The 26,940-nt window shown below is 41.2% G+C and overlaps 1 protein-coding gene, 1 long non-coding RNA gene and 1 pseudogene across 7 annotated transcripts in view; 1 reads left to right on the forward strand and 2 right to left on the reverse strand.

The window, feature by feature from the left end:
• The window catches only part of MBTPS2 (membrane bound transcription factor peptidase, site 2), a 46,694-nt gene extending 39,772 nt beyond the window's left edge, over positions 1–6,922 (reverse strand). For 5 of the 6 annotated variants that reach the window (XM_047715452.1, XM_047715453.1, XM_047715451.1 and 2 more), the window contains exons 1-3: positions 6,704–6,914; positions 3,478–3,626; positions 38–272 (exon numbers count right to left, since the gene is read on the reverse strand). In XM_047715452.1, coding sequence (XP_047571408.1) covers positions 38–272; positions 3,478–3,626; positions 6,704–6,778 — 459 coding nt within the window. In that variant the 5' untranslated portion in view covers positions 6,779–6,914. Of the gene's footprint in view, positions 1–37; positions 273–3,477; positions 3,627–6,703 lie in introns of all 6 variants that reach the window. The other variant, XM_047715456.1, reaches the window with a different exon arrangement.
• A 7,179-nt stretch (positions 6,923–14,101) lies between these two features.
• Positions 14,102–15,432, forward strand: LOC125092451 (uncharacterized). Its single transcript, XR_007124931.1, has 3 exons — positions 14,102–14,234; positions 15,017–15,037; positions 15,137–15,432. It is a non-coding gene; the product is annotated as an uncharacterized LOC125092451 (long non-coding RNA).
• A 4,768-nt stretch (positions 15,433–20,200) lies between these two features.
• On the reverse strand, positions 20,201–21,602 carry LOC125091541 (keratin, type II cytoskeletal 8-like; annotated as a pseudogene).
• Between the last annotated feature and the right edge of the window lie 5,338 nt (positions 21,603–26,940).

Raw genomic sequence — 26,940 nt, forward strand, 5'->3', positions numbered from 1 at the left:
TTGCGATAAACTTAAAAAGCAAAAACAAGGTACTTACCACAACTTGGAGCACTTGCTCATTGTGAAGTGAGGAGGAGGAGGAAGAGGATGAAGAGGAAGATGACGAAGAGGAAGAAGCAGAAGAAGAGGAGGAAGAAGAAGAGGAAGAGGAAGAAGAGGAAGAAGAGGGAGAGTCAGCCATCATTTGCGCCAAAGTCTGCATCAGCGTTTTCCCGAGGAGGAAAAAAGAGCTGAACATGGCAATTACACCAAACACCATTCCAAAATTGAACCTGTTGGGAGGAAACAAAATCACATAAACATACAATTCCATATAATTCATGGGTTAACAAATTAATCGACAAGCCACATTTCACAGCTTCAAAATAATGGCTAAAAATTTCACTACATCTGCCTCGTTTTCTTACCTGAATTTTAGGTATGTGACTGAGGCACAGGCATGGATCTCTCCAAACAATTGTAATAATTTATAATTCTCTCATAACTGAAGAGGCAGAATACTCTTCCCAATAAAAAGCTTCTTTCCTCTCATGTCTTTCACCCGTTTACAAAGAATTGTTTTGATCTCGTTCTCATATAATTATGAAAGCTCTTTTGACATTGTAGACATTCGTATCTTTTTTCCTCTACCAATTCTTTTGTTTGCATTTTTTTAGCTATATTTTGTGATGAGCTTAAATATTAACATGGTAAAATTGAACAAGTTTCCTTCTACTGTTTTAATAATTACAAATTACCCTTCTATAATTGGGAATAATCTATTACATTTTTAAACTTTTTATAAGTTTTTCAAGGAACTCGTCTGTTTCATCTAAATTATCAAATTTATAGGCACAGAATTGTTCACAATAGTTTCATTTTTTAAAAAGTCTATGGAATAGGCAGTAATGTGCCTTTTTCTCAATTCTGATTTTTTTAAAGTGAAGTGCAATTAACATAATACTGTATTAGTTTCAGTTACACAACATATTGATTCTATACAATATTCAATACTCATCATGCTAAGTGTAGTCACCATTCTATATCATTACATTATTATTGACTATATTCCCTATGCTTTTTTTTTTAAAAGATTTTATTTATTTATTTGACAGAGAGAAATCACAAGTAGGCAGAGAGGCAGGCAGAGAGAGGGGGAAGCAGGCTCCCTGCTGAGCAGAAAGCCCGATGTGGGGCTCGATCCCAGGACCCTGAGATCATGACCTGAGCCGAAGGCAGAGGCTTAACCCACTGAGCCACCCAGGCGCCCCTTCCCTATGCTTTTCATCTCTGTGACTTACTTTGTAACTGACAATCTGCACCTCTCAATCCTCTTTATTTATTTCAGCCATTCCCCTGCCTACCTCCTGTGTGGCAACTAACAGTTTGTTCTCTGTATTTAAGAGTCTGCTTAGTTTTTGTTTGGCTGTTCTTTTGTTTTGTTTTTGCATTCCACATATAAGTGGAATCATACACTATTTGTCTTTCTCTAACTTAGAATAATACCCTCTAGGTCCACTCATGTTGTTGCAAATGGCAAGATCTCATTCTTTTTTATGGCTAATATTCCATTATGTATATATACCACACCCTCTTTATCCATTCATCTTTCTTTAAAAAGTTTTATTTATTTATTCGAGAGAAAGAGAGAGAGAGAGAGAGAACGAGAGAGTGAGTGGGGGGACAGGCAAAGGGAAAGAAGCCTCGAGCAGACTCCCTGCCAAGTGCAGAGCCTGACATAGGGCTTGATCCCACCATCAATGAGATCATGACCTGGGCCGGAACCAAGAGTAGGATGATCAACTGACTAAGTTACCGAGTAGCCCCTCCATTCATCTTTTTTTTTTTTTTAAAGCTTTTATTATTTTTTATTTATTTTTGGGGGGGGTAAAGGTGAGGGGGTGGAAAGAAACAGAAGGAGGAGAGAGAGAGTCTTAAGCAGGCTCCACACCCAGTGCACAGCCTGACACAAGGCTCGAACTCACAACCCTGAGATCATGACCTGAGCTGAAACCAAGAGTCGGACACTTAATTAACTAGGACACCCAGGCACCCCTCCATTCATCTATTGATGGACACCTGTGCTATTTCTAGTCACAGCTATTATAAATAACGCTCCAATAAACACAGGGGTGCACCTATCTTTTTTGAATTAGTATTTTTGTTTCCTTTCGGTAAATATCCAGTAGTGGAATTACTGGATCATATGGTATTTAAAAAAAATTTTTTTTTTAATTGACGTATAGTTGGCACACATTGTTACATTAGTTTCAGTGTACAACACAGCGATTCAACAAGTTTATACATTACGCTGTGTTCACTATAAGTGTAGCTACCATTTGGTGGTATTTTAGTTCATTTTTTTTTGACAAACCTCCATATTGTTTTCCACAGTGGTTGCACCATTTATATTACCAACAACAGTGCACTAAGGTTCCCTTTTCTCTGCATCCTAGCTAATGCCTGCTACTTTTTATCTTTTTGATACTAACCATTCAATTCTGATTTTTAGTTACCTGTGTTTTCTTTTCTTCTTGATAATTATGGAAGGGGTTTATTGGTTTTATCAATTTTTTCAAAGAACCAACACTTGGGCTTTGCTGATTTTCTTTCTGTATAATTTTTATTGCACTGATTTCTGCTCTTTATTATTTTCTTCTTTCTATCTTGTTTGATCTGCTATTGCATTTTTTTGCTTTTTAATGATTTTTTTACATTTAGCTCTATTCCAGTTGGAGCTAAATTTCTAGTAAAAAGGAATTTAGACAAAGGCCTCCTATGCCCACACTAGAAATTCTGCCAACTATAAAACATGTCAGTCTCTAAGGTGTCCAAGAGATCTTTATAAACCTCTTAACAATAAACACTATATGCTCCTTGATTGAAGAAATTTGTTAAAATAAAGGGGTATGCCTGGCATGGCCAGGGGATTTCAAAACCCTGCTGCTACAATCTGGCTGGCCATTTTCCCAGTTGGTGTGTGTATATGCCTTACTGGTTGTGACATATTTTAAGTATCATTCCCCTGGAGGGGGATCACAAAAGAAGTACAGGAAAAAGCCTGCAGACTTTTGGATATCCTATGACTCCCAGGACCTTCGATTCTATGTGTGATGACAGGGGACAGAATTCTACAGAATTAGTTTCCTGATGGAAAGTGCTTTTTTGCATTTCTCTTCTTTGTTTTCGCATTTCTAGTAGTGTGTAACTTACACAGCAAAGTACCCAAGTCTCAAATACACAGCTCACAGAATTTTTACATGTGTACCCATGCATCTACTACCCAGATCAAGATACAGAACCTTGATTTTTGATGTATGCAAAAGTACAATGATGTAATCTCCTAAGTTCATATAAAACCAGAAAAGTTTTATACTACTGACATTTTAAAACTCAGTAGATTGGAAAATAATGGAAATAGTTCATTTAACAAGCATGACTATATTTCTCATGACTATAATGACTGATTTAAGCCAAAAAAAAGAAAATGAAGAATACCACTGGTAAAGCATCCTTGCTTTCCGCCGTCCCCAACTGTAAAAGGCACGATTGAAAACAGCAGTTTGCCATCTTATGTGAAAAGGGGAGATGCTCAGTCCGTTGTTTTCCAGCCAGTCTTCATAGGAATGTTTAAAATACACAGATGACTAGGAGAAAAAGAAAAGTTCCATATCACTCAGTTTTGAAGAACATGTATGAAGTTTAAGAAAATTAAAAAAAAAATCTTTTCTATAGGAAAACAAGATATTGACTGTCCAAATACTTATAAATTAAAAGCTTTATGTTTATTCTTCAGGATATTAAAGGTCTCAGACTAGCTGGTCTGTTGAGGTCAGGGTCTGGCAAACTATGGCCCATGGGCTAAATGTGGCCCACAACCTGTTTTTCTTTTCAAGTAAACTCTATGCTCAGTGTGGGGCTCGAACTCACGACCCCTGAGATCAAGTCACATGTACTATCGACTGAGACAGCCAAAGCCACATAATACAGCCTGTGAGCTAAGGATGGTTTTTACATTTTCAAGGGATTGTTAAAAAAAAAAAAAAGACAACAAAAAACCAAGAGTATGTGTCAGAGATGCTATGTGGCTCACAAAGCCTAAAATACATATCATGTGCCCTTTACAGAAAAAGTTTGCTGAACTCTGCTGAGAGGAGCATTGTCCAATAGAAACATGAGCCACAAATGCAAGCCAGATATGTAATTTTAAATTTCTGAATTTTAAAAAGTAAACAGAAGATTAATTTAAATATATTTTTAAACTAAAAATATCTAAGATATTATCATTTCAACATGTAATAAATAAAACAAACTACTGGAATACTTTACATTCCATCTACTTATTTGTACGTAAGTCTTTGAACCCAGTGTCAGTGTTACTGCAAATTTCAATTTGGACTAGTGCCATTTCAGATGCTCCATGACCACATGTAGTTAGTGGCTACCACACTGGACAGCAGAGTTCTAGAAGCCTTGTTACAACAAAAAGAGATCTTGTATTATAATTTAAGAAGACCCCCAACCAATCCAACACAGGGAACAAGTTAGTTGGAATCAGTGCTTTTTATCCTCTTATGAGCAACAACCCTAAGAAATTAGGCGGCCTTTGATCATATAAAAGTACAAAACCTACGTAAAGCCATCTTGGGTCTTTTAACTTACATTTTTCAGGGTTGAGGGGATCTGCTTATACACAGCCTAACAAGAGTTTTATCTTTAGGGAAGTCTGAAGTCCTTGAGTAATGTAGGATTTCGAATAACATAAGGTTGTTTTATATATCCTGACTGACCCCTATTACTCCTCAGTTACAGTAAGTTAAGTATTTTGTCATACTGATGCCCACCCATTTGAGAAATTTGCCTCTAGAAGGATACCTCAGCCCTATCAGTCATAAGAAATGACCTAACCGAATATAGGTATCTGTTCGCCTTTTGATCCGTTAATGTTCTCTGTTCTCAGTCTTCAGGTGAAGTTTTTAAAAATTTGCTTGTTTTCCAGGACTTGGGAAAGTAGAGCGACACACTCCTTCAGTATATGTCTACTGAGGAAATCCGAGAAGAACCAACCGTGGAACAGCAGACCAAGCTGGAAGCAGAGGAGCTGAAGGTGTGCAGACTCCTGAACTTGAGGTCTCTCCATTCCCCACGCAGATATTCTGAGTGAGAGTTAGGTTTTTTGCTCAAGGGGTAGTGCTCTGTTGGGGACCTAGGGGTTAATACTGCAAGTGAAGTAACCTGATCACCTCACACACTGGACCAGAGACTGTAGAGGTTTGAAAAGTTCTTTTTATTTTGGATTTCTGTCACATAGTCAACGTGAAGAAATCACGTGGCTTTGTTTTTTCTAAACAACAGAATCCCTGTTTAAAGAAGCAGTGGCCCGTATCGGTATGATATGCTAAACACTATGCCAAGTACTTGGAGAGGAAGCGCCTAAGGATCTTGTAAATACACAGATTCTGATTCTGTAGGTCGAGATTCTACGTTTCTGACCAGTTCCCAGATAAAGTGCTGCTGGTCCTTGAATTTCAGGTTGAGTAGCAAAGCCTTATGTGCACGAACTAATGTAATTCTCTCTACAATCTCAGAAGATCCTCACTATTATTAACTCCATTTTGAAGATGAAGAAACCCAGGCACAGAGAGTAATTTGGCCAAGGTCACAAAGGGTGGGAAGTGGCTGAACCCAGCCCTTGCTCTAAGGACTCTACTGTAAAAACCTACTCACTTTGCAAGTTTAAATCCAAGAAAGCAGCATAAGTATCATTTCATTTTACTGTTACACCTAAAACACACAATACTAAACTCTAATATTCTACTTAGAACGGTATTCGTAACATGAAGGTTTTATTAAGCACTTAAGAAAGGTACTATGGAATAAAATCTGTATATTGTAATGACTTTATTGTTACCTTCGCCCCCCCCCCAACTATTCCATTTCAAAGGTTGCTTGAAACATATGGTCAGGCAAGTGTGCCTAATTTCTGTTACCCTTCCCAAATAGCTAAACAGTGGACCGTGCACCGGGGGTGTACGTGTGGGGTGGGGAAGGAGGGCAGTGTGAAGAAGAGGGTGCAAATTAGAATTGGAGTAGTCAGAAACTAGTTATCTAAATCCTTATTACCTGAGTATGCTACTTTGAAGTATGGGCTATAGACTAATAACAAAGTTACACCTGGGAACTGCTTACAAATGCAGACTTAGGCCCCACCCCAAACCTGTTGACTCAGAAAGCGATTTTTAACAGGAACCCCAAATGATTGTATACACTTTAAAGTTTGAGACCGCTGGTCTAAATCGCAACTTGATTTAGATTCATTCCAGTACCACATTCTTTGGAGGGTCGTGGCCTTAAAGACAATGAGGGAGAACAATGCCTTTCCCAGGCGGACTTTTTATTTTCCTCCCAGGTGCACTGCCGCGGGGTCTGGCAAAGCCCAGGCCCTCCCTAGCCCACTACTGGCGCCTCCCTGGCAGGACCCGAAGGTGGCGGGGCCTGCACAGCCCCGCAATATGACTGCGGCAGCTGTGCAGACAGTCTCACCCCTCCCGCGGTCCGCCGTGTTTTATTTACTCCACGGGGCCCGGGCGCCACGCGGAAAGGCGCACGTGGGTACTGGCCCCGCGGCTTCCAGCCCGGGAGGTGCGAGCCAGGGGAAAAGGCCTCGGGCCTTGCGCCCGGCCCTGGAAACCGCGGGCTTGGGCTTTAGGCCCGAGGCCCTCACCTTCAGTACCAAGTCGGTCAGGTAGACGGCAGTCCAGCCGCCCACCACCACTACCACCAGCGACACTGGAATCATGGCAGTGGCGGAGGCAGCGGAGGGATAAGCGAGCCCGGGCGTCCTCCTCCCTGTGAGCCGCAACGAGCCGAAAGCGCGACGCCTATAGCCCCAGCATCCGCGCAGGAACCAAGCTGTCACCGGTTCCTTTCTCCCGGTTGCGACGTTTCCCCCCGGACTCTTCCGGAAAGCACACAGCCAGCCATGCGCGCACCGGAAAAGGGCGCGGGGGCTTATTTTCGTGGCACACCCTGGAACAGGGGTGGGTGCGTCTGCTCGGCACCAGCGCCCAGCCCTCTAGCGATTTCTTAGGCTCTGGCCCTCCCTGCTGTTGGCTCTGTATTCTCTCCAGTTCTGGTCCGGGGTTTGCTGTTCCTTTTAAGCCAGTGAGAGTTTGGGGTCGTGTGAAGACAGCAGGTCATGTCTCCGTCTCGCAGACCCTGTCATAAGCATCCAGATTTAATTATGTTTATTCTTTTTTTTTTTTAATTTGAGTGTAGTTTACATAAAGCGAAATCATAGTGCAGGTCTCAATTGTCCATTTCAGCTAGTTTTGATAACTGTGTATATCTGTGTACCCTAATCTAAATAGAGAACATTTGCACCTCAGGAATTTTCTTCCTTTCTCTTCCCAGGCCGTCCCTCCACCCACCCTTGTTCTAATGTATTTAAACTGTATAAATAGAGCTATACAGTAAGTATACTCTTTTGTGTCTGGCTTATTTTGCTCAACATAATTTTTTTCTTTTTAAAAATTTTTATTTAATTCAATTAGTTAACATATAGTGTATTATTAATTTCAGAGGTAGAGTTCAGCGATGCATTAGTTACATATCATGCCCAGTGCTCATTACATCACGTCCTCTCCCTAATGCCCATCCCCAGTTACCCCAAGCCCCCACCCACCTCCCCTCCAGCAACCCTCGGTTTGTTTCCTACCATTAAGAGTCTCATAAGGTTTGTCTCCCTCTCTGATTTCATCTTATATTTCCCTCCCTTCTCCTATGAGCCTCTGTTTTGTTTCTTAAATTCCACACATGAGTGAAATCGTATATTTGTTTTTCTCTGACTTATTTCACCTAGCATAATACCTTCTAGTTCCATGCACCAACATAATATTTTTGAGATCCATCCATGTTGTTGATTAAATTAGGTTCTTTTTGCAATCCCATCCATTACGAAATTTGAGATTGGTGCTGTGTTTAAAAATTGGAGCTCCAGGGACGCCTGGGTGGCTCAGTTGGTTAAGCAGCTGCCTTCGGCTCAGGTCATGATCCCAGCGTTCTGGGATCGAGTCCCACATCGGGCTCCTTGCTCATCAGGGAGCCTGCTTCTCCCTCTGCCTCTGCCTGCCATTCTGTCTGCCTGTGCTTGCTCTCTCTCCCTCTCTCTCTCTGATAAATAAATAAAATCTTAAAAAAAAAATTGGAGCTCCAAATATCTGCACATATTTGTATGCTGACCTATACTTGATTAAGTGTTGACCTGGAGTAGTGGTTCTCAGCCTTGGCTATACAGTAGGATCATCGCGGGGCTTCTAAAATTTCCTATGTCCATTTGCAGCCTAGATTAATTGAATCAGAAGCTCAGAGTGGGACCCGAGTCACTATTTTTTAAGGTCTGTACATCATTCCACTGTGTAGATGAGATTGAGAATCACTAAACTAAATGACTTCTAAAGGGAAAGAAAACCCTTATTTATGAAGTGTTTTTCTGCATTCTCTTAATGTTCATATTTTTGTAAGCCAACTTTTCCAAAAAAGCATCATTAGCAATAATAGTATCAATATTAATATTGGGAACATAATACTATTTTAAGAACAAGTATCCCTAATAAAAACAGACCCTCATATATAAACGGCCTCTGATAGAAAAATGACAGTATAATACTAGAAAGCTGTTTTACAGATATTGCTACTAATTTGCCTCATTCTCTCATCCTTTTCCTAAAATTTTAATAATTTAACACCATGTCCCTCCAGCTTCAAGAGACCTCATGAGTCAGTTTTACATCTCCTTGCATACATGTGTGCATATATGTTGTTATAAAATGTTTCAACTTATTTTGGATGTAGTTGGGTGTAAATTATAAAAGTTTATATTCAAGCACTCTGTGGCCCCACAGTTTTCCATGTACAGGTGCCCCAACAGTCTTAGTGCACTTTAAGGTTTTGATAATTTCAGAAGTATAGTTGCTACAAACTTGTAAAAGCCATCACTTGAAAGTTCATTTAAATTTCTTTTATACTTATTTCGTTTTGTGAATTTTGGATAATTTTAAATTTCAAGTGTTTTAGTCTCAACTGAAGATAAACATTGAAAAAAATTGAAATACATTACTGTTTAAAAATTTCCAAGACTAAGCATGAAAGAAATTTAGGTATTTTTTTACTTTTTTTTATAAAAGATTTTATTTATTCATTTGAGAGAGAGAGAGAGAGGGAGAGAGTTCACAAGCAGAGGGCAGAGGGAGAAGCAGGTTCCCTGATGAGCCCATGAACGGGGACCCCGGGGCTCAATCCTGGCTGGGTCCCAGACCCTGGGATCATGACCGAAGCCTAAGACAGACACTGAACCAACTGAGCCATCCAGCTGCCATAGTATTTTTATTTTTAAAAGATGTTTTAAGTTTGTGGAATTTGTACTTCTGAAGTTATTAAAACTTAAAACTACACTAAGACTGTTGGTAGGCTATTGTGTTTGAATTGGCCTTTGTTCACTCTTACATAATGACTGCAGTTTTTAACACTGTTCTTCCCGGGGAAGAGAATATGAATTTAAGATCTTTTTTTTTTGTTGTTAGCCTGGACCCTTGTCTGAACCCCTTGCTGGGACAAGTACCAGCTACTGTGTGGCTATATGATTACCTGAAATATGTAGGAAATGAGTTGATTGTGTTTTTCTGTTCCCAACCTAAAAATTTACTTATTCAGCTGACTTGGTGTTCTCCTCAGGGACCCAGCAGCCAAAACAAAACACTGAATTGAATCCTGCTGGTTTCTGGAACTTATCAGTGGTGGAAGCCAGCTGGTGGCAGCAGATGAGACAAGATAGAGGATGCAAGATGGCAGCACAAAAAAATACCTGAATTCCAGAAGATCAAAGTATTTTTCCTAAAAACAAATTTGTGACCTATTTTACAAGTCGCTTCAGGTTTCTGGCGGTAATTAATTAATTAGTTAATTGAGGTGCCCCTCCTCTCCATTTTAAATCCAGTCTTGGTATGGTTGCTGAAGATGGCACAGTTTGGTTGAAGCAGTCCCACAAATGGAAGTTTCTAGTGCCAGTTGAAGAAATATTTTCTGAATCTCTTCTGAAAGTGCTGTCTTCACTTATGTTTCATTCCTAATGTATATAGACTTTGACTGCAACTGCTGCTTTACAGTCATGTAGATAATGTTTGTCCTTGGGGCGCCTGGGTGGCTCAGTGGGTTAAGCCTTTGCCTTCAGCTCAGGTCATGGTCTCAGAGTCCTGGGATTGAGCCCCACATCGGGCTCTCTGCTCAGTGGGGAGCCTGCTTCCCCTTCTTTCTGCCTGCCTCTCTGCCTACTTGTGATCTCTGTGTCAAATAAATAAATACATTTTTTAAAAAAGTCTGTATAAACCTTGGTTCTAAAAATGTGCTAATGGAGCAAAATAATTGCTTTCAAGAAACCAATCATCTAGGTTTTTCCACCTGCATTTCAGTTTCACTTCGTGTACATTAGTGTCTTCATCTTTGTGGAGTGAGAAGAGAATCTTTTTAGCAGCTATCATGTAACACATATTTGTACTCTGAAAATACCAGTTTGGTTCCTTCATCAGGTTCCAGCAAGCAAAGTACTTTCTCTGCAAGCAGTTTCAGTAAGATGTATTGTTTTCATCCAAAAAGCACATAATTTTGGTTTTGTTCAAGATGGCTTCTAAACACGTTTAGACATCTTGTTAAATATATGACAAGGCAATTCCAAATCTTTGGACATCATGTACCTTTGTCTTTGACGGAAGTGTGATGATATGGTCCACTATCCTTCTGCTTATAGACAGAGATAATGGCTTTCTGATTATAGTACTGAAGTGTGTATCAAAAAAACATTGTATACTTATGATTCCTAAATCACTCTTAGCCTTTACCATGTTAGTTCTATTATTAATAATAGTGACACATTTTACAACTGGTTTTCCATCTTACAAGTAGTTCTTCAGTCAGAGCTACTGAACAGAAGCAGAGTGGAATTCATTACTAATCTACCATATCATCTGACTTAAATATGACCTGTAGTTGTTTTTGCATATCCAAATGTCTGATGTCCTAGATAAAGTAGCACATTTAACAATATTATAGCCTTTCCACATACAGAACACTATTCAAGAAATTTTCCAGTAACACATTTTCTAGAAGGAACTTAAGAACTAGCATTCATAGCTTCAGCAAATACAAAAAAAACAAAAAACAAAAAACCCCTTTCATCTTTGACTATTGAAAATAGTTCATTGTATGTAGTAGATGTCAAATTATGGCCTGAGGGTCAGATCTAGCCCTCTGCCTGTTGTGTAAATGATTGGAACACAGCCATGATCTCTGTTTGCATGTTACCTACCTTTGCACCACGGCAGAGCTGAGTAGTTGTGAACAGTGACCTAATGGCCTGTATTGCCTAAAACGTTATCTGGCCTTTAAAAGAAAAAGTGTGCTGACCTATGATCTATAGTAATATTGTTGATAAGATTTTCTTTAACTTTTAGCTTCCCTAATAGAATTATAAGGACTTCTCTTCTTTTTTTTTTAAGATTTTTTATTTGTTTATTTGACAGAGAGAGAGATCACAAGTAGGCAGAGAGGCAGGCAGAGAGAAAGGGGGAAGCAGGCTCCCCGCTGAGCAGAGAGCCCGATGCGGGGCTCGATCTCAGGACCCTGAGATCATGACCTGAGCCGAAGGCAGAGGCCGAACCCACTGAGCTACCCAGGCACCCCAGAACTTCTCTTCTTAAAGCTTTCTCAAGAAGTCTATTATTTAGAGATTTGCTACGTGGGAATAAAATGTGGTTTTGAGATCTCATTTTGCTTTAGCACCTTCTTTATGTATAAACCGAAGATGATTTATCAAGGGTGCTATAGAAAGGGACTTAGGAATTTTTCCAGCTTGTGAAATTTTGACGTGGTAAACTGACATTTTGTCGTTAATTTACCCTTGCAAGATGTGAATAAATCCTTAGTGAGATTTTTTTCTTGTAAGTCTTATAACCTAAGTGGAAGTGAAGAAAAAAATTAAATACAGTTCTTTATTTTAGAATTTGTTGCTACAGCATAACCTAGCAAAGGCCAAGCAATTCAAATTATTAATTGGTTCTCTACATAAGCTTAATAGTTTTTTAAAAAAAATCTTTTTATTTATTTGATGGAGAGAGAGAGAGAGCACAAGTAGCCAGGGCGGCAAGCAGTGGGAGAGGGAGAATTAGGCTCTCCGCTAAGCAGGGAGCCCGATGCGGAGCTCAGTTCCAGGACCCTGGGATCATGACCTGAGCTGAAGGCAGCCGCTGAACGACTGAGCCACCCAGGCACCCCATAAGCTTAATAGTTTTAAAAATTATAATTATCATAGCATTTTACTCTTCAGTAATGGGTATACATTTGCTAATCAAGTGATGGATTTAAAATTAGCATGTAGGATCCCTGGGGTTCTGGGATCGAGTTCCATGTCGTACCCGTGGGGCTCGGGCTCCCTGCTCGGTGGGGAGCCTGCTTCTCCGTGTCTTTCTGCTTCCCCTGCTTGTGTTCTCTCACTCTGTCAAATAAATAAAATCTTTTAAATAAATAAATAAATAAATAAATAAATAAACTTTGCACGTAAAATTTTTTTTTCACCTCAAGCTATTTTAGACTCTGCAAGCGTGTATGTTTGAAAGTGAATATTAAAATATTTACAGTACATTCAGTGACATACCTTATTCATATTATTTACATTGTTTCACTACTTATATATGATGATAACTACTCTGTCATATGATCACTGGTTGTGCAAATTTTCAGAGTTTCCAGAAATTATGTTGAAGTAGGCATTTGGCCATATAGGGAAGGAAAAATAATTTTCCCTCTACCCTCTGAGTTCCTCGGCTGAGACTCACCCACCATAATAAAGGATTAACAGGAGAAAAGCAAACAGAAACTTAATAAAATGTACACATCCTGTGTACAGGGGAGAGACCCAGGAAAACTGAGTAACTCCTTGAAATGGCCTAAGCTACTATCTTAAATACCTTCTGCTAAGAACAAAAGACGTTGGTGGGGGAAGCCAGTTATGGGAGGTGACCAGGAAAAGCTCAACGAACAAGGGTAAGGTTGTTAAGCTGATTTAAATTGTTGCCTTCTGCACAGATAAGAGTTTCTAGAGATTAAGAGTCTTCCTCCTCCTTCTGGTACAGAGGGAGACAGCCCTACACAGAGAGATTCCCCTTGTAAATGTTTCTTTCTTAAAAAGGGTAACTTGTTTTCAGAGCATCCTCTGTGTCAGCTGTTTAAGAAAACAAAAAACACAACCCCCCCCCCCACCAAACTAGTTTAAAATAATCACTATGCCAAAAAGGCACATTCTGGGGTGGTATATTTTGCTCTGCTGCAGCCATTTGGACTTCCAAGACAAGCCTCAGGGGGAAACAAAATCCCAAATGCTAAGTTCTAAGGTTTAAACAAAACTTCAGTGCATCCCTGTTATCTGATCCAGCAGGCTCCAAAAGTAATCTCTTCCTGCTTGTCTGAAAATATCTTGATTTCCCTCTTATTTTAGATGATAGTTTCATAGGGCATATAATACTAGGTTGAAAGTTATTTTCATGCAACATTTTGAGAATGTTACTTATTTTCTGGCTTCTAGCTGCTGTCAAAAAGTCTGTTGTCAGTTTAATTGTCTCTTGTTTTAGGTAATGCGTCTTCTTTATGGTGTTCCTCTTCGGCATGTTTAGATGTGCATTTCTTTTTATTTAACTTGCTTGGAGTTTGTTGGGGTATGGGTCAGGGTCCAGGCAGGAAAATGGCAACCATGCTAGGTACTTCAAAACAGGATTTTATAAGGGAATTGGCTACACAAATATTGGAAGGTTGAAAGAGGAACAAAGGCGAGGTAGCTGGGAGATTGGAAAGCATAAAGCAGCTATTACATCTCTAGGGCTCAAGGCACCAAAGGGAGGAGGCTATGCTACCAGAACCTTGGAGGCGAGAAGAGGGGAGCCACCATCCCAGGAATTGTTGGGTTGGATGATTGGAGGAAATGTTGTGCCCAAGGGCTTGTGGCCAGAAGGAGAAAAAATTAGAGAGCAAGTGTGAGAGAAGAACTCCTACTATTGCCCTCTTTCTACTTATGATTAGGTACCAATGCCCCTTATTGGTGGAATCCAGGAGGAAGATATCTGCTAAAGGAGCCTAGGACAGCATTTTGCGAGCACCCAACCCCAGGGCTCCCTTGCTGGGGATAGAAGGATGAATGTGGAGCGGAAAGCTAGGTGAGTATCCAGCACTATTCAGCTTGCTGAATTTTAGGATTTGTCATCTTCATCAAATGTGGCAAATTCTTAGCCATTCTCACTTTGAACATTCTTTTTCCCCCCTTCATTTTGAAAGTCCGATTAGATATAATAGTTCCTTTATCCTCCATGTCTTTTTCCCCTCTCTTTAATATTTTCCATGTCTTTATCATGCTGCATGCTGGGTAGTTTCTTGAAATCCATCTTTCAGTTCATTATTTCTTTTTTTTTTTTTAAGATTTTATTCATTTATTTGACAGAGAGAGAGCACAAATAGGCAGACAGGCAAGCAGAGAGAGAGAGGAGAAAGCAGGCTCCCTGCCAAGCAGAGAGGCCGACGCGGGACTTGATCCCAGGACCCGGAGATCACGAACCGAGCCGAAGGCAGAGGCTTAACCCACTTAGCCACCCAGGCGCCCAGTTCATTATTTCTTACTTTGGCTGTGTTTATTTGCTGTTCTGACCAGTCTGTTGATTTTCCAATTTTAATTATTTTATTTTTAATATCGAGAAATTACATTTGGTTTTGTTTCAAATCTGATCTGCTGGTTTTTTTTTTTTTACTTTCTTTTGTTCCTTAGTCATGTTTTCAATTTTACATATTAAACATACTCATTATATGCTGTGTATCTGATGATTCCAGTATCTATAATATTGGCTGTTCTGATCCTTTGTTTCTGCTAATTATCGCTCATGATAATGTGTGTTTTTTTCCCTTTTTATTGCAAACTCATGTTTGTTGGAATTCTATCTGGTGGAAGTAATTAATGCCGGAGCTTAAGGTAAGTTCCTCCAGAGAGGAGTAATATTTACTTTTGCCAAGTACCTAAAGGCCCCACTAACCTGAGGGGTCACTTAAATCTAAATCATTAATTTTTTAGGTCTCAATGAGATGGATTAGAGGTGTGGAGTCCAGTTGTGATAGGCTGCTTCTGAAATGGCTCCCAATGATCATTGCCTCTTGGTGATCATGCCTCGTGTAATCCCCTTGCTTTGTGTGTGGACTAGAACTAGTGACGTGGTTCTAACAAATACAATACTGCCAAAATGATGGGGTGTGACTTCCATCATTATGTTATAAAAGACTGTGCCTTCTGGGGCGCCTGGATGGCTCAGTGGGTTAAAGCCTCTGCCTTCGGCTCAGGTCATGATCCCAGGATCCTGGGATCGAGCCCCGCATGGGCTCTCTGCTCACTTCCTCCTCTCTCTCTCTCTGCCTGCTTCTCTGCTTACTTGTAATCTCTGTCTGTCAAATAAATAAATAAATAAATCTTAAAAAAAAAAAAAAAAGACCGTGCGTTCTGTCTTCCTTATTCTCTCTCTCTCTTTCTCACTCTTCTCACTCGCTCACTCTGATGAGACAAGTTACTATGTTCTAAGCTGTCCTGTCAAGAAGCAAAGAACTGAGGGTAGCCTCAGCCTAACGCCTAGTGAGAAACTGAGGCCTTCAGACCAACAACCTCATGAGCAGGGCTGGCAGCAGAGCCTTCCCCCACGGAACCTTGAGATGACTGCAGCCCAGATGACAACTCGACTGTCACCTTGTGAGAGACCCTGAGCCAGGGGACCCAGCTAAGCTGTGCCCAGATTCCTGACCCACAGAATGGTGAGGACATGATGAATGTTACTTCAAGACACTCAGTTTTGGTGTAATTTGTTATCAAGTAGTAGATAAGTATCACACCAATCACCAGCAGTAACAGTCCTATTCCACTCTGTACATGTTGAGCCAAATCCATGTTATTATTTCCCCTTGTGGCCATCATTCCTGAAGAGGATACTGGAACAAACCAGAAAGTACCCAAAGAAAGACTGTTAGCGGGGTAAGAGGTCTGGAAAATATGTCATATGGAGAACAGGTGAATGAATTAAGTGAATTCTACCTGAAAAGTTTATCTATTATGATTTTTTTTTCACATCTAAAAGAAAGATGGTGTTTGAAAAGAAGCCTCATTTGGCAGCAATAGGAATTATGGAGACTTACAGGCTCCAAAGCTGCTGGAGGCTAGTTTGTAATCAGAAAATTTCATGGGAGACTTTTTTTCCCCCTCTTCCATCTATAGCCAAGGCCAGGAGGGGCGAGTTTCTTCTTTAATGTCACACTCTGGGGATGGTTGGTCTGTTCTAGTTCCCTCACCGAGGGTCCAGTTTCTATACCTTCTGTTCCTACTGAGGACACATTCAAATAGCTAAGGTCAACAGATGACATCAGGGCGGCCACCGGTTTTAAAGCTTACTCCCCTCTCTGAATTCATGTTTTCTCATCCTGAATTTTTTAAAAAATCTTTGAGGGGTGCATGGGTGGCTCAGTTGGTTGAGTGTCTGCCTTCGGCTCAGGTCATGATGTCAGGGTTGTGGGATTGAGCCCCACATGGGGCTCCCTGCTTGGTGGGAACTCTGCTTCTCCCTCTACCTCTGCCTCTCCCCGTGCTTGTGTTCTCTCTCTCTCTCTCTCTGCCTCAAATAAATAAGTAAAAAAATCTTAAAAAAAAACACCAAAACCTTTGAGGATTTCCCTTACTTTCCACTACCTCAACCATAAATTTATAAAATATTTAAAATACTTTTCTAATATTTTATGCATTTTTGTCCTAGGAAGTTTTCCAGGATAGCTAACATGCTATATTACTGGAAATGGAAGTCCCTACAGACCTGTTTTTTAAAATAGTGGTAAAATATACAAAACATAAAAATTACAGTTTCAGCCATTTCAAAGTGGCATTAAGTGCAGTCACAATGGTATATAATCATCATCACTACTTCCAGAACTTTTTCATCAACCCTAAGAGAAATTCTGAACCCATTAAATAATAACTTTCTATTCCTTCCTCCTCAGCCCCTGGTAACCCCCTATGGGCTTCTTTTAAAGGGGTAAGTTACTGCAGATCTTTAAGAATACATCTGCCGAACCCCAGCTATCCTCAGGCCCTAGGTTGAGGGAAAAAGGGTCAAAGACTATAAATTTAACATTGGGGACTTATACTGGGCAAGTGGCTATTGATTATTTCTGTGCTCTGTGCCAATGACCAGTTCTTTTTAAAGTTGACATGTGCTGCTAATATTCCTATTTTAGGAAATTGCAATTTGGCTTTTCTGCCCTTCTCCAGAAGTCCTGCTGTTTCCCAGTTTTACCTTTATAACCTTCAGCCAAAAAACCCCCATGAGGCATGGAGGTCCTGGTACGGGTTAGTAGATATTGCTAAGAAGAGCGAGATCAAAGCTTACCGCATTTTAAGCGAGGAGTCTGTTGTCTGTACGGGTACCCATTATCATTAAAAAGAAATAATTACTCAGTGGTACCTTTTCCACAGGAAAGTTTAATTAACTTCATAGTTGAGTGTATGAGAAGATATGATACATTACTGGCTGAGGATTCTCTACCTCTCTCCCCATAACTGTCTAGTAAAGAGAATTTTGGCTTTGCTATCCTACTGGAGATCTTTCAGGATGCAGAATTGGAAGAATAAGATGGACCTAGGAGGAGCTGGACCTGAGAGGTGGTGAGCAAGAGGGAAAGATTTAGTGAAAAGCCAAGTCAAACCTGGGATTAAGCTCAATCTTAAGGATTGAGCATGATGAATTTTTACATATGTTTACACCTGTGTAACCACCACCAAGATCAAGATAAAGAACATACCAGCATCCCACATGCCTCCCTCATCCCCTTCCCAGTCTGCTCCCTAAGAAGTAATCACTCTTCTAGTTTCTATCACCATAGATTAGTTTTTGTCTATTTTCTCAACTTCCTAAAAATGGAATCATACAGTATGTACTCTTTTGTGTCTGCTTTCTTTTCACTCAACATTACATCTGTAAGATATCAGTACTGTTGGGGTGCCTGGGTGGCTCAGGTAATGATCCTGAGGTCCTGGGATTGAGCCCCACATTGGGCTCTCTGCTCAGTGGGGAGCCTGCTTCCCCCTCTCTCTGCCTACTTGTGATCTCTCTGTCAAATAAATAAATTCTTTAAAGAAAAAGATATCAATACTGTTGGTAGGTAGCAAAAGTTACCTTTATTTTTTTTTAAGTTAGAAACAGGTTATTTGTAGTATTTCACAAATTAATTATCTTCTGTCTACTTGACAGGCATCTGGATATTTCCAGAGTTTGTCTATTATAAATGCTATGAACATTCTTGTTTGTGTGTGTGTGTGTGTGTGTGTGTATATATAATGTATATATGTATGTGTGTGTGTGTGTGTAGACATAATCACTTGTAGATTATGTCTTGTAGACATAATCACTCATTTATGTTGGGTATATATCCAGATGTGGAATTACTGGATCATAGAATGGACATATTTATATCTTAGTATTTGTTGTTAAATATTTTTCCAAAGGGGATGTACCAATGTACATTCCCACCAACAACGTGAGAGAGTTCTGGTTGTTCCATGTCCTTGCCTGGACTTGATATTTAAATATTTTTTTCCAGCTGTATTGCGATATTATTGACATGTAAGGACTTGATATTTTCAGCTCTTTAATTTTAGTCACCGTTAGTGTTCTTTTGAGGGGCACAAGCAGAGATTAGAAGTCCTTTTAAACTATTTTTGTTGTTAAACTCTGTTTCAGTATAAAGAATTCTTTTTTATTTATTTCTTATTTTTATTTATTCATTTTCATTTTATTTATTTATTTTTTATTTAGAGAGAGGGAGAGACCAGCAGGGGTGGGGAGGCACAGAGGAAGAGGGAGAGGGAGAGAATCCTAAGCATGGAGCCTGATGTGGGACTGGATCTCACCACCCTGAGATCATGACTTGAGCTAAAATTAAGAGTTGGAAAAAAAAAAAAAGGAGCTGGACACTCAACCAACTGAGCCACCCAGTCACTCCATGCTTGAGTGTAAAGAATTCTGTGTGTAGACAGATACATGAAGCCTTGAAAATTATCTGGGTCATGGGAGACCTAAGGTTTTGGGTCTGTGCAGATCCAGTTGAGCTGATGAAGTAAGCATATATTTGAGAAGAACTGATGAAGATCATTGTGGTCTTGAAGGTGAAATTTTATTCTGTAAAGATAGAAGATAGAAGAATGGCTCTTAAAAGACAGATGGTTCAGTAAAGACTGGCTAAGAGGAGATAATGTCAGAAGAGGGGATAATGCATATTTCTGTCAGGCCAGTTGTTAAACTTGAATGTGCATCAGAGCCCCCGGAAAGCTCATTAAACCACAGCTCACCACTCCCACCCCCCAGAGTTTCTGAGTAATCAGGTGTGGGGTGGCAGAGGGGGCAGAGAATCTGCATTTTTTTTAAAAAAGATTTTATTTATTCATGAGAGAGAGAGAGAGCACAAGAAGGAGGAGAGGCAGAGGGAAAGGGAGAAGCAGACTCCCTACTGAGCTGGGAGCCCAACATGGGGCTCAATCCCAGAACCTGGAAATCATGACCCGAGCCGAAGGCAGACACCCAACCATCTGAGCCACCCAGATGCCCCAATAATCTGTATTTCTAATCAGTTTCCAGGTAATGCCCATACTGCTGATCCCAAGAGCACACTGTGCTGTGCGAGCCACTGAGGTCCCTGATTATGATGTCCCAGTGAGAGGCAGTGGAGGTGACAGCTTGTTGGATTTAGGATATATTTGGAGGGGTCTAGCCAATGAAACTTTATATTAAACATTGTGATCCTAGGTTGTTCTTTAAGTAGGTTTCCTCTTTGTGTGTTTCTGCTTTTTAGTTTATTTCTTTATTTTAAAATTTTAAAAAATTTGAGCCTCAGATGGCTTTATTTGGAAAAAGACACTTGAATTGGCTTTTGGTTAGGGGCATGGGCAAGAGGGGGTACCCAAGGCAGTAGATGCCTCCAAGAGTAGGCTGAGGTCTGAGGCTGAGCCTCAGGTATGTTTCTTGCTCCTGATGTAACCTTGCACAGCTCCTTCCCCCAAAGGCTCTATGGAAGCCTCAGGAGCAGGGAGGCTGGAAGGGATCACAGTGGCTGTTCACTGGGACTGCACATCAGGTACTGTGCACACCAGCTTCACAACCATGGTCTTGGAGAAGCTGACTTGGCTGAAGGAACTGGAGCCTTCCCTCAGCTGAAGCTGGACTGGAAGGAGCTTAGGCTGTAGCTGAGGCCAGGGCTCATGAGGCCACTGTAGGCTGAGCCCACATGAGTCACCTTCTGCATCCCAGACTCCAGCTGGCTCTCCTTCCCCTCCAGCAGCTTGCAGTAGGTGGTGATCTCGATGTCCAGGGCCAGCTTGACGTTCACGAATTCCTCTTACTCATGCAACTGCCATGCCATGTCCTGCTTGGCTCACTGCAGGGTGGCCTCCAGCTTGACCAGCTTGGCATTGGCATCCTTAAGAGCCAGCTCCCCACACTTCTCTGCAGCAGTGATGGTGGTCTCTGGGGAAGCCCTCTGGCCTTTGAGGCCCTCCATCTCAGCCTGGAGTTGGCTGATGTTGTTTATCTCGGAAATCTCCATCTTCGTGCGACAGCAGCCATCCCTGTGCTTTCCAGTCAATATCCACAGCTCCTTGTACTTGATCTAGTACACGGTGTCAGCCTCAGCCTGGCTGTGGTTGGTGATGTCCCTGTACTGGACCTTGACCTTGGCAATGATGCTCTCCAGATCCATGGAGCAGCTGTTGTCTATGGTCAGGACCACGAATGTGTCTGAGATCTGGGTCTGTATCTCACTGACCTCTTCATACAGCTGCCTTAAGAAGCTGATCTTGTTGGTCTGTCCTTTGAGGTGAGACTGCAGTTCTACCTTGTTCATGTAAGTTTCATCCACCTCCTGCTTGATTAGGACACATTTACACTCCATGTCTGCATGCTCTTTGATCTCCTCCTCCTACTTATTTTTGAATCTTCCACCAGTCCCTGCATGTTGCCAAGTTCCACTTCCAGCTTCAGCTTCTCCTGGCCCAGGGTGTCTAGCTGCCACCAAAGGTTGTTGTGATAGCTCTCAAACATGTGCCTGTTGTTGCTCCAAGCTGTTCACTGCTGCTGCATGAGGCCCCACTTGGTCTCTAGAATTTTGTTCTGCTGCTCCAGGTGCCATACCTTGTTGATGAAGGAGGCAAACTTGTCAAGGGTTTCCAACTGCTCCTTCTCCTGGGGTCCACCAGCTTAGATCGGGTCCATCCAGCCTAGATGCTAGGGTCCACCTCCAGCTTAAGGGGGCTCAGCAGGCACTGAGCTAGCAGTGAGGTCCCTCATACCCCCGGCCACGTGGTGGCTCCAGACCGTCCTCACGCCAGTGCCCAGCCCACATGGGACAAGGCTGAAGAGCTGATGTGGGTGCCAGGTGCACTTGTGTACTCGCGACTGTTGAAGGCTCCGGGGGCTGCAAGTGGACACCTTGTAGGACTTCTGGGTCACCCTGATGGACATGGTGGAGGCTAGAGTGGAGGTGAGTAGGCTGAACCTGAGAGAGGTTGGAGAAGGACACAAGAAGCTGCTTCTATGTGGGGGCTTTTTAATTTTTTAAATGTAAGAGCCAGTGCAGTTTCCTTTTTTTATATTTTATTTTGAGATTTTATTTATTTATTTATTTATTTATTTATTTATTTGTCAGAAAGAGAGAGAGCACAAGCAGGGAGAGCAGCGGGCGGAGGGAGAAACAGACTCCCCACTGAATAGGGAGCCTGATGTGGGGCTCGATCCCAGAACCCAGAGATCATGACCTGAACCGAAGGCAGATGCTCAACCGACTGAGCCACCCCAGCATGCCTCAGTGCAGTTTTCTTAAACATACAAGCTCTAGGTTCAAATCAAAACTCTACCACCTTCCAGTTGTGCAGTCTCGTACATTACTTCATTTCTCATTTGTAAAATGTGGATAATATGAGCCGGGGGTTCTTGCAAGGAATAAATGAGGGACCTCTTGTAAAACTTATCATGGGGGTGCCCGGCTGGCTCAGTCAGAAGATCATGGGACTCTTGATCTCATTGTTGTGAGTTTTAGCCCAACATTGGGTGTACAGATTACTTAAAAATCTTTTTTTAAAGATTTTATTTATTTGAGAGAGAGAGTGAGAGAGCACGAGTAGGGAGTATGGTGTGGGGTCAGGGGAGGGGGAGAGGGAGAGGGAGAGGGAGAAGCAGGCTCCCTGCTGAGCAGAGAGCCTGATGCAGGGCTTATCCCAGACCCTGAGATCATAACCTGAGCTGAAGGCAGCCACTTAACCTACAGAGCCACCCAGGTACCCCCAAAATAAAATCTTAAAAAAAAACCTTACGGTATATGGAATATGGATTTTTGCCTAGTTCAAAATGGGACAAGGAGACACTGCTTTGATATTATAATGAAGATTGTCAAAACAACAGAAGAAACTTCTCCATTTCTTTCCGTTAAAAAATTTAATTTTTTAAAGTAATCTCTACACCCAACGTGGGGCTTGAATCCACAACCCTGAGATCAAGAGTCATATGTTCCACCGATGGACCCAGCCAGGTACCCCTCCATTTATTTTCTAATATTTTTTGATAGCTAAGAAATTTGCAGAAAGCTAATTTTTAAAATTTCCATTTTTATCACTTTCACACACAGCATATATTGTGTCAACAATAATTCTGATTGTCAACAATAATTTCTGACTTGAAAAATTTAGCTTGTATCTTCTGGACAAATTCTGTACAGTATTATGTACAGTATTCACAATGGACATTTTTGCCACTTGGATTCAATGGGTGTTGGTGAGAACTGCAAACTGGATATCTGTACTTGGCACTTGGAAATTTTCATTTACTTATTCAGTTATCTTATCAGTGGCACAATTAAAAATTGCTGAATTATTATGCATTCAGCTACAAAATTGCCAAAGGTCAAAACCTCTGATACCGGTTTTTGGCATACTGACAGGCCAAAGGAAATGATGCAAAAATTTTAAACTGTTTTCAGAGCTCAGCACAATTTTGGCCAAGAAAAGTTTTCATGCAGGAAACATGATGCAAACATCTATTTTTTTCTTACCTTTCAGAAAATGGAATTGTCTGCTATATAATAATACATAATTTCAACAAATTCTTCTGCATCCAATTAGCTATAAAAAGAACTAACCATCAAAAGGCAATCATCTGTAGCAAAAGCATTTTATCTTTGTAGATGCCAATAAAGGTTTCATTTCTTTGGAAAAATAGACAAAGATTATTCTCTAGCAAAATATAAACAGTCCCCTTGCATGCTGTAATGATCCAGTCTTGTTGTTTTCTGTTCCAGTGGTTTTTAAGTGGAGACACACATCAGAATCACAGAATCACAATGTCCCTGGTCCTGGCCACTGGCTGGATGCAAGGCTGAGACAGTCTGAGGCTGGAGCATGGACATGTTCGTGTTTACATGTTCTTTAGGCTCCTATCGTAAGACCTCCATTTTGTGCCACGTGGCAGTTTGGGTAAACAGAAAGCCCTTCGGCTACAGAACACCTAGAAGTGCTGGATAAAATAAGGCGAGCAACTTTCTTATAAAAATTTTTTTTCTTAATTTTTAAATTTTATTCTCTTTATTATTAATCTCTATGCCCAACATGGGGCTCAAACTCACAACCCTGAGGTCAAGAGCCACATGTTCTTCTGACTGAGCCAGCCAGGTGCCCCCCAACCTTTTTCTTAAAGTTTATTTATTTTCTGTTAGAAGGCAAATATAATTTTTTTAAGATTTATTTATGGGGGGGCTATGTACACTGGCATGTGAGTGGGGGGAGGGGCAGAAGGAGAGAGAATCTCAGAGTCCCATCTGAGCATGAGCCATACTGGGGCTTGATCTCATGACTCAAGAGATCATGACCTGAGCCGAAATCAGGCACAGACCTAAGCCACCCAGGCACCCTGAGGAGGCAAGTATCATTTTATCTATCTGTTTATCTACGGATTTTATTTATTTATTTATTTATGGCATGAATGGGGATAGAGACAGAGGGAGAGGGAGAGAAAGTTTGGAGCAGACCCTGCACAGAGTCTGGAGCCTGACTCGGAGCCTGATCCCATGCCCCTGAGATCACTACTGGAGCCCAAAAGAGTTGGAAGCCTAAGCGACGGAGCCACTGAGGTGCACTGGCAAGTATCATTTTAAATGCATCATTAGGAGAGTAAGGAAAATATTTCAAGGCCAAAATCAGAGCTGGACCTACAGTTCTACATGGTAAGGAGCTGCTGACACTGTTTCCCTCTGGAGAGGAAGAGACAACTCTTAATCTTTGTAACCAAGATGCTTAGATTTTAAGGGCCTTGGGGGTCCAGAGAAAAGGGCCTGGAAGCAGACAAGATGGGGAACTGGAACTAAGAACCTTGTATAAACTTGGGACCCTGAGAGGGCTACAGTGGGCCAGAAAGCAAAGCCATTCATTAGGTGAGGTAGAAAACAAAGAAGCTTGCTATGCTTGTCTGACCTTTGAGTGAGGGGGTACACACACACACACACATCCACGGGAATGAATAATTATCACCTTTCCTGAGGGTCGCTTTCAGTCCGAATTCATATTACCTCTGTGGTCTGGCAGCCCCATGCTAGGAAATTAGTTGAAGAGATGATTGTAGACTGGATCATTTTCAGGGCTCTTGGAAAAAGCAAATGCAGGACTTCTCTTGAGGGGCACAATCAAGTGAGACCAAAACAAGGTTGTGGGGGACTGTGGGAGTAATTTAAGCAGAGCCCAGGTGCTCCTGGGGTGCTGCAGAGTGGCTGGAGCCAGGGTGGACTATCTTCTCCAAGTGCCACTACTCTGAGAGTCCAAAGGTGTACCCTAAGCCTGAGAATTTGTCCAGTGGGATGAGAGTAAACAAGGGACTCTCACCATCCTGTCCCCAGCAAATGATAGAGTTAGAGCCTTGTGTGAAAACTTGCATACAGGAAGTACTCCTTGCTGCTTCCCTCGAACTTCAGAGTTGACTCAGATTAGGGCTGGCCTTCAGCCATCACCTGCTGGTGTGAGGCCACGCTGCCAGGACCTCCATGGGAATATGAGTTCAAAGGCCAAAATAACCCAACATCCGAGGAGTACAGATACCTCAAAAGAAAAACAACAATTTATGCAGGAAAACAAGTACCAGTTGTAGTGGAAATACTAACAAGCCAATCGAGTATTTTAAGTAAGTGAGAAAGAACTTCCCCTTCCAGTTAAGATGGAAAAAGTTGCAAGATACTGCCATTCCCACTGGACCAGGTGATTTGAAAGTCACCGCCAATCGAAATCTGCTATTCTGTTCCAATAACCTGCAGAGCAATAAATGCATGGGTAAATGCAGACAGGCTAAATTTGATAAGAATGGTGATCTATGGTGATATTATTCACATGTGTGTGCTTACATTTTATTCAGTACCATACAATTTTATCTTGAAACTGCTGAGTCAATTAAGGGTAAATTGGGGGGAGATGTAAAGGTGAATGCATCCCTAACAGAACGGTCTATTAATCTGTGGTTCACTGAAAGACTAAAGATTGTTCAAACAAACAGCTGTGAAATTTTCCCTAACCCTTTGTCATGGAGGTATAACCCCAAATGAAAATCAGGGTGCCAACATTATGGTCCTACAACCAGCTTTATAAGAAGAGCCAGTCAAATTTTAATTTATTTAGCATTACTTCACTTGCAGATTATTTTCACAAATTGCATTCACCTCTTCAACCTTTCTGGATTGAAACATACCATGTAGAAGAGCTACATGGCCTTGAGGTAGGGAATTGTCCTCAAAAGCTTTGTGGAAACCTAAGTGTCAATCAGAAGCAAGATTTGGTCAGTAATGGAGCCCTAAAAAAAAAAAAAAAAAAGCATGGTGAGCTAGGTAAATATTCTACACACTGTCCTGGGGAATGGGTCCACTGTGAGTCTCAACAAATGTCCAAAATGTGTGATGCTTCAAACCCTGAAATTATGGCAATCTAAAGAAACCTGATTCCATTTTGGGGAAGGGACAGTCTCTTTAATAAATGGTGTTGGGAAAACTGGACAGCTACATGCAAAAGAATGAAACTACATCACCTTTTAACACCATACACAAAAATAAGCTCCAAATGAATTGAAGACCTAAATGTGAGACCTGAAATCATAAAAAATCCTAGAAGAAAAAAACAAGCAGGGGTGCCTGGCTGGCTTTGTCAGTAGAGCATGCGACTCTTGATCTTGGGGTCATGAGTCTGAAACCAACAGTAAGTGTAGAGATTACTTAAAAAAGTTTTTAAATCTTGGGACGCCTGGGTGGCTCAGTTGGTTAAGCGGCTGCCTTCGGCTCAGGTCATGATCCCAGCGTCCTGGGATCGAGTCCCGCATCGGGCTCCTTGCTCAGCAGGAGCCTGCTTCTCCCTCTGCCTCTGCCTGCCATTCTGTCTGCCTGTGCTCGCTCTCTCTCCCTCTCTCTCTGACAAATAAAAAAAAAAAAGTTTTTTAATCTTAAAAAAAAACACAGGCAGTAATTTCTCTGACATTTGCTTTAGCAACATTTTTCTAGATATGTCTCCTAAGGTAAGAGAAATAAAAGCAAAAAAAAAAAATGGGGGGGGGAGACTACCTCAAAATAAAAAGATTTAAAAAGATTTTGCACATAAAAAAAAGATTTTGCATAGCAAAAGAAAACATTAACAAAACGAAAAGGCAGTCTACTGAATGTGAGTAGATATTTGCAAATGATGTATCTGATAAAGGTTTAATATCCAAATGTATAAAGAACTTAGACAACTCAAAACCAACCAACCAACCAGACAAAAAAACCCATCCAAACAATCTGATTAAAAAA

The sequence above is a fragment of the Lutra lutra genome, chromosome X (genome assembly GCF_902655055.1).
Source record: "Lutra lutra chromosome X, mLutLut1.2, whole genome shotgun sequence".
NCBI lineage: Eukaryota > Metazoa > Chordata > Mammalia > Carnivora > Mustelidae > Lutra > Lutra lutra.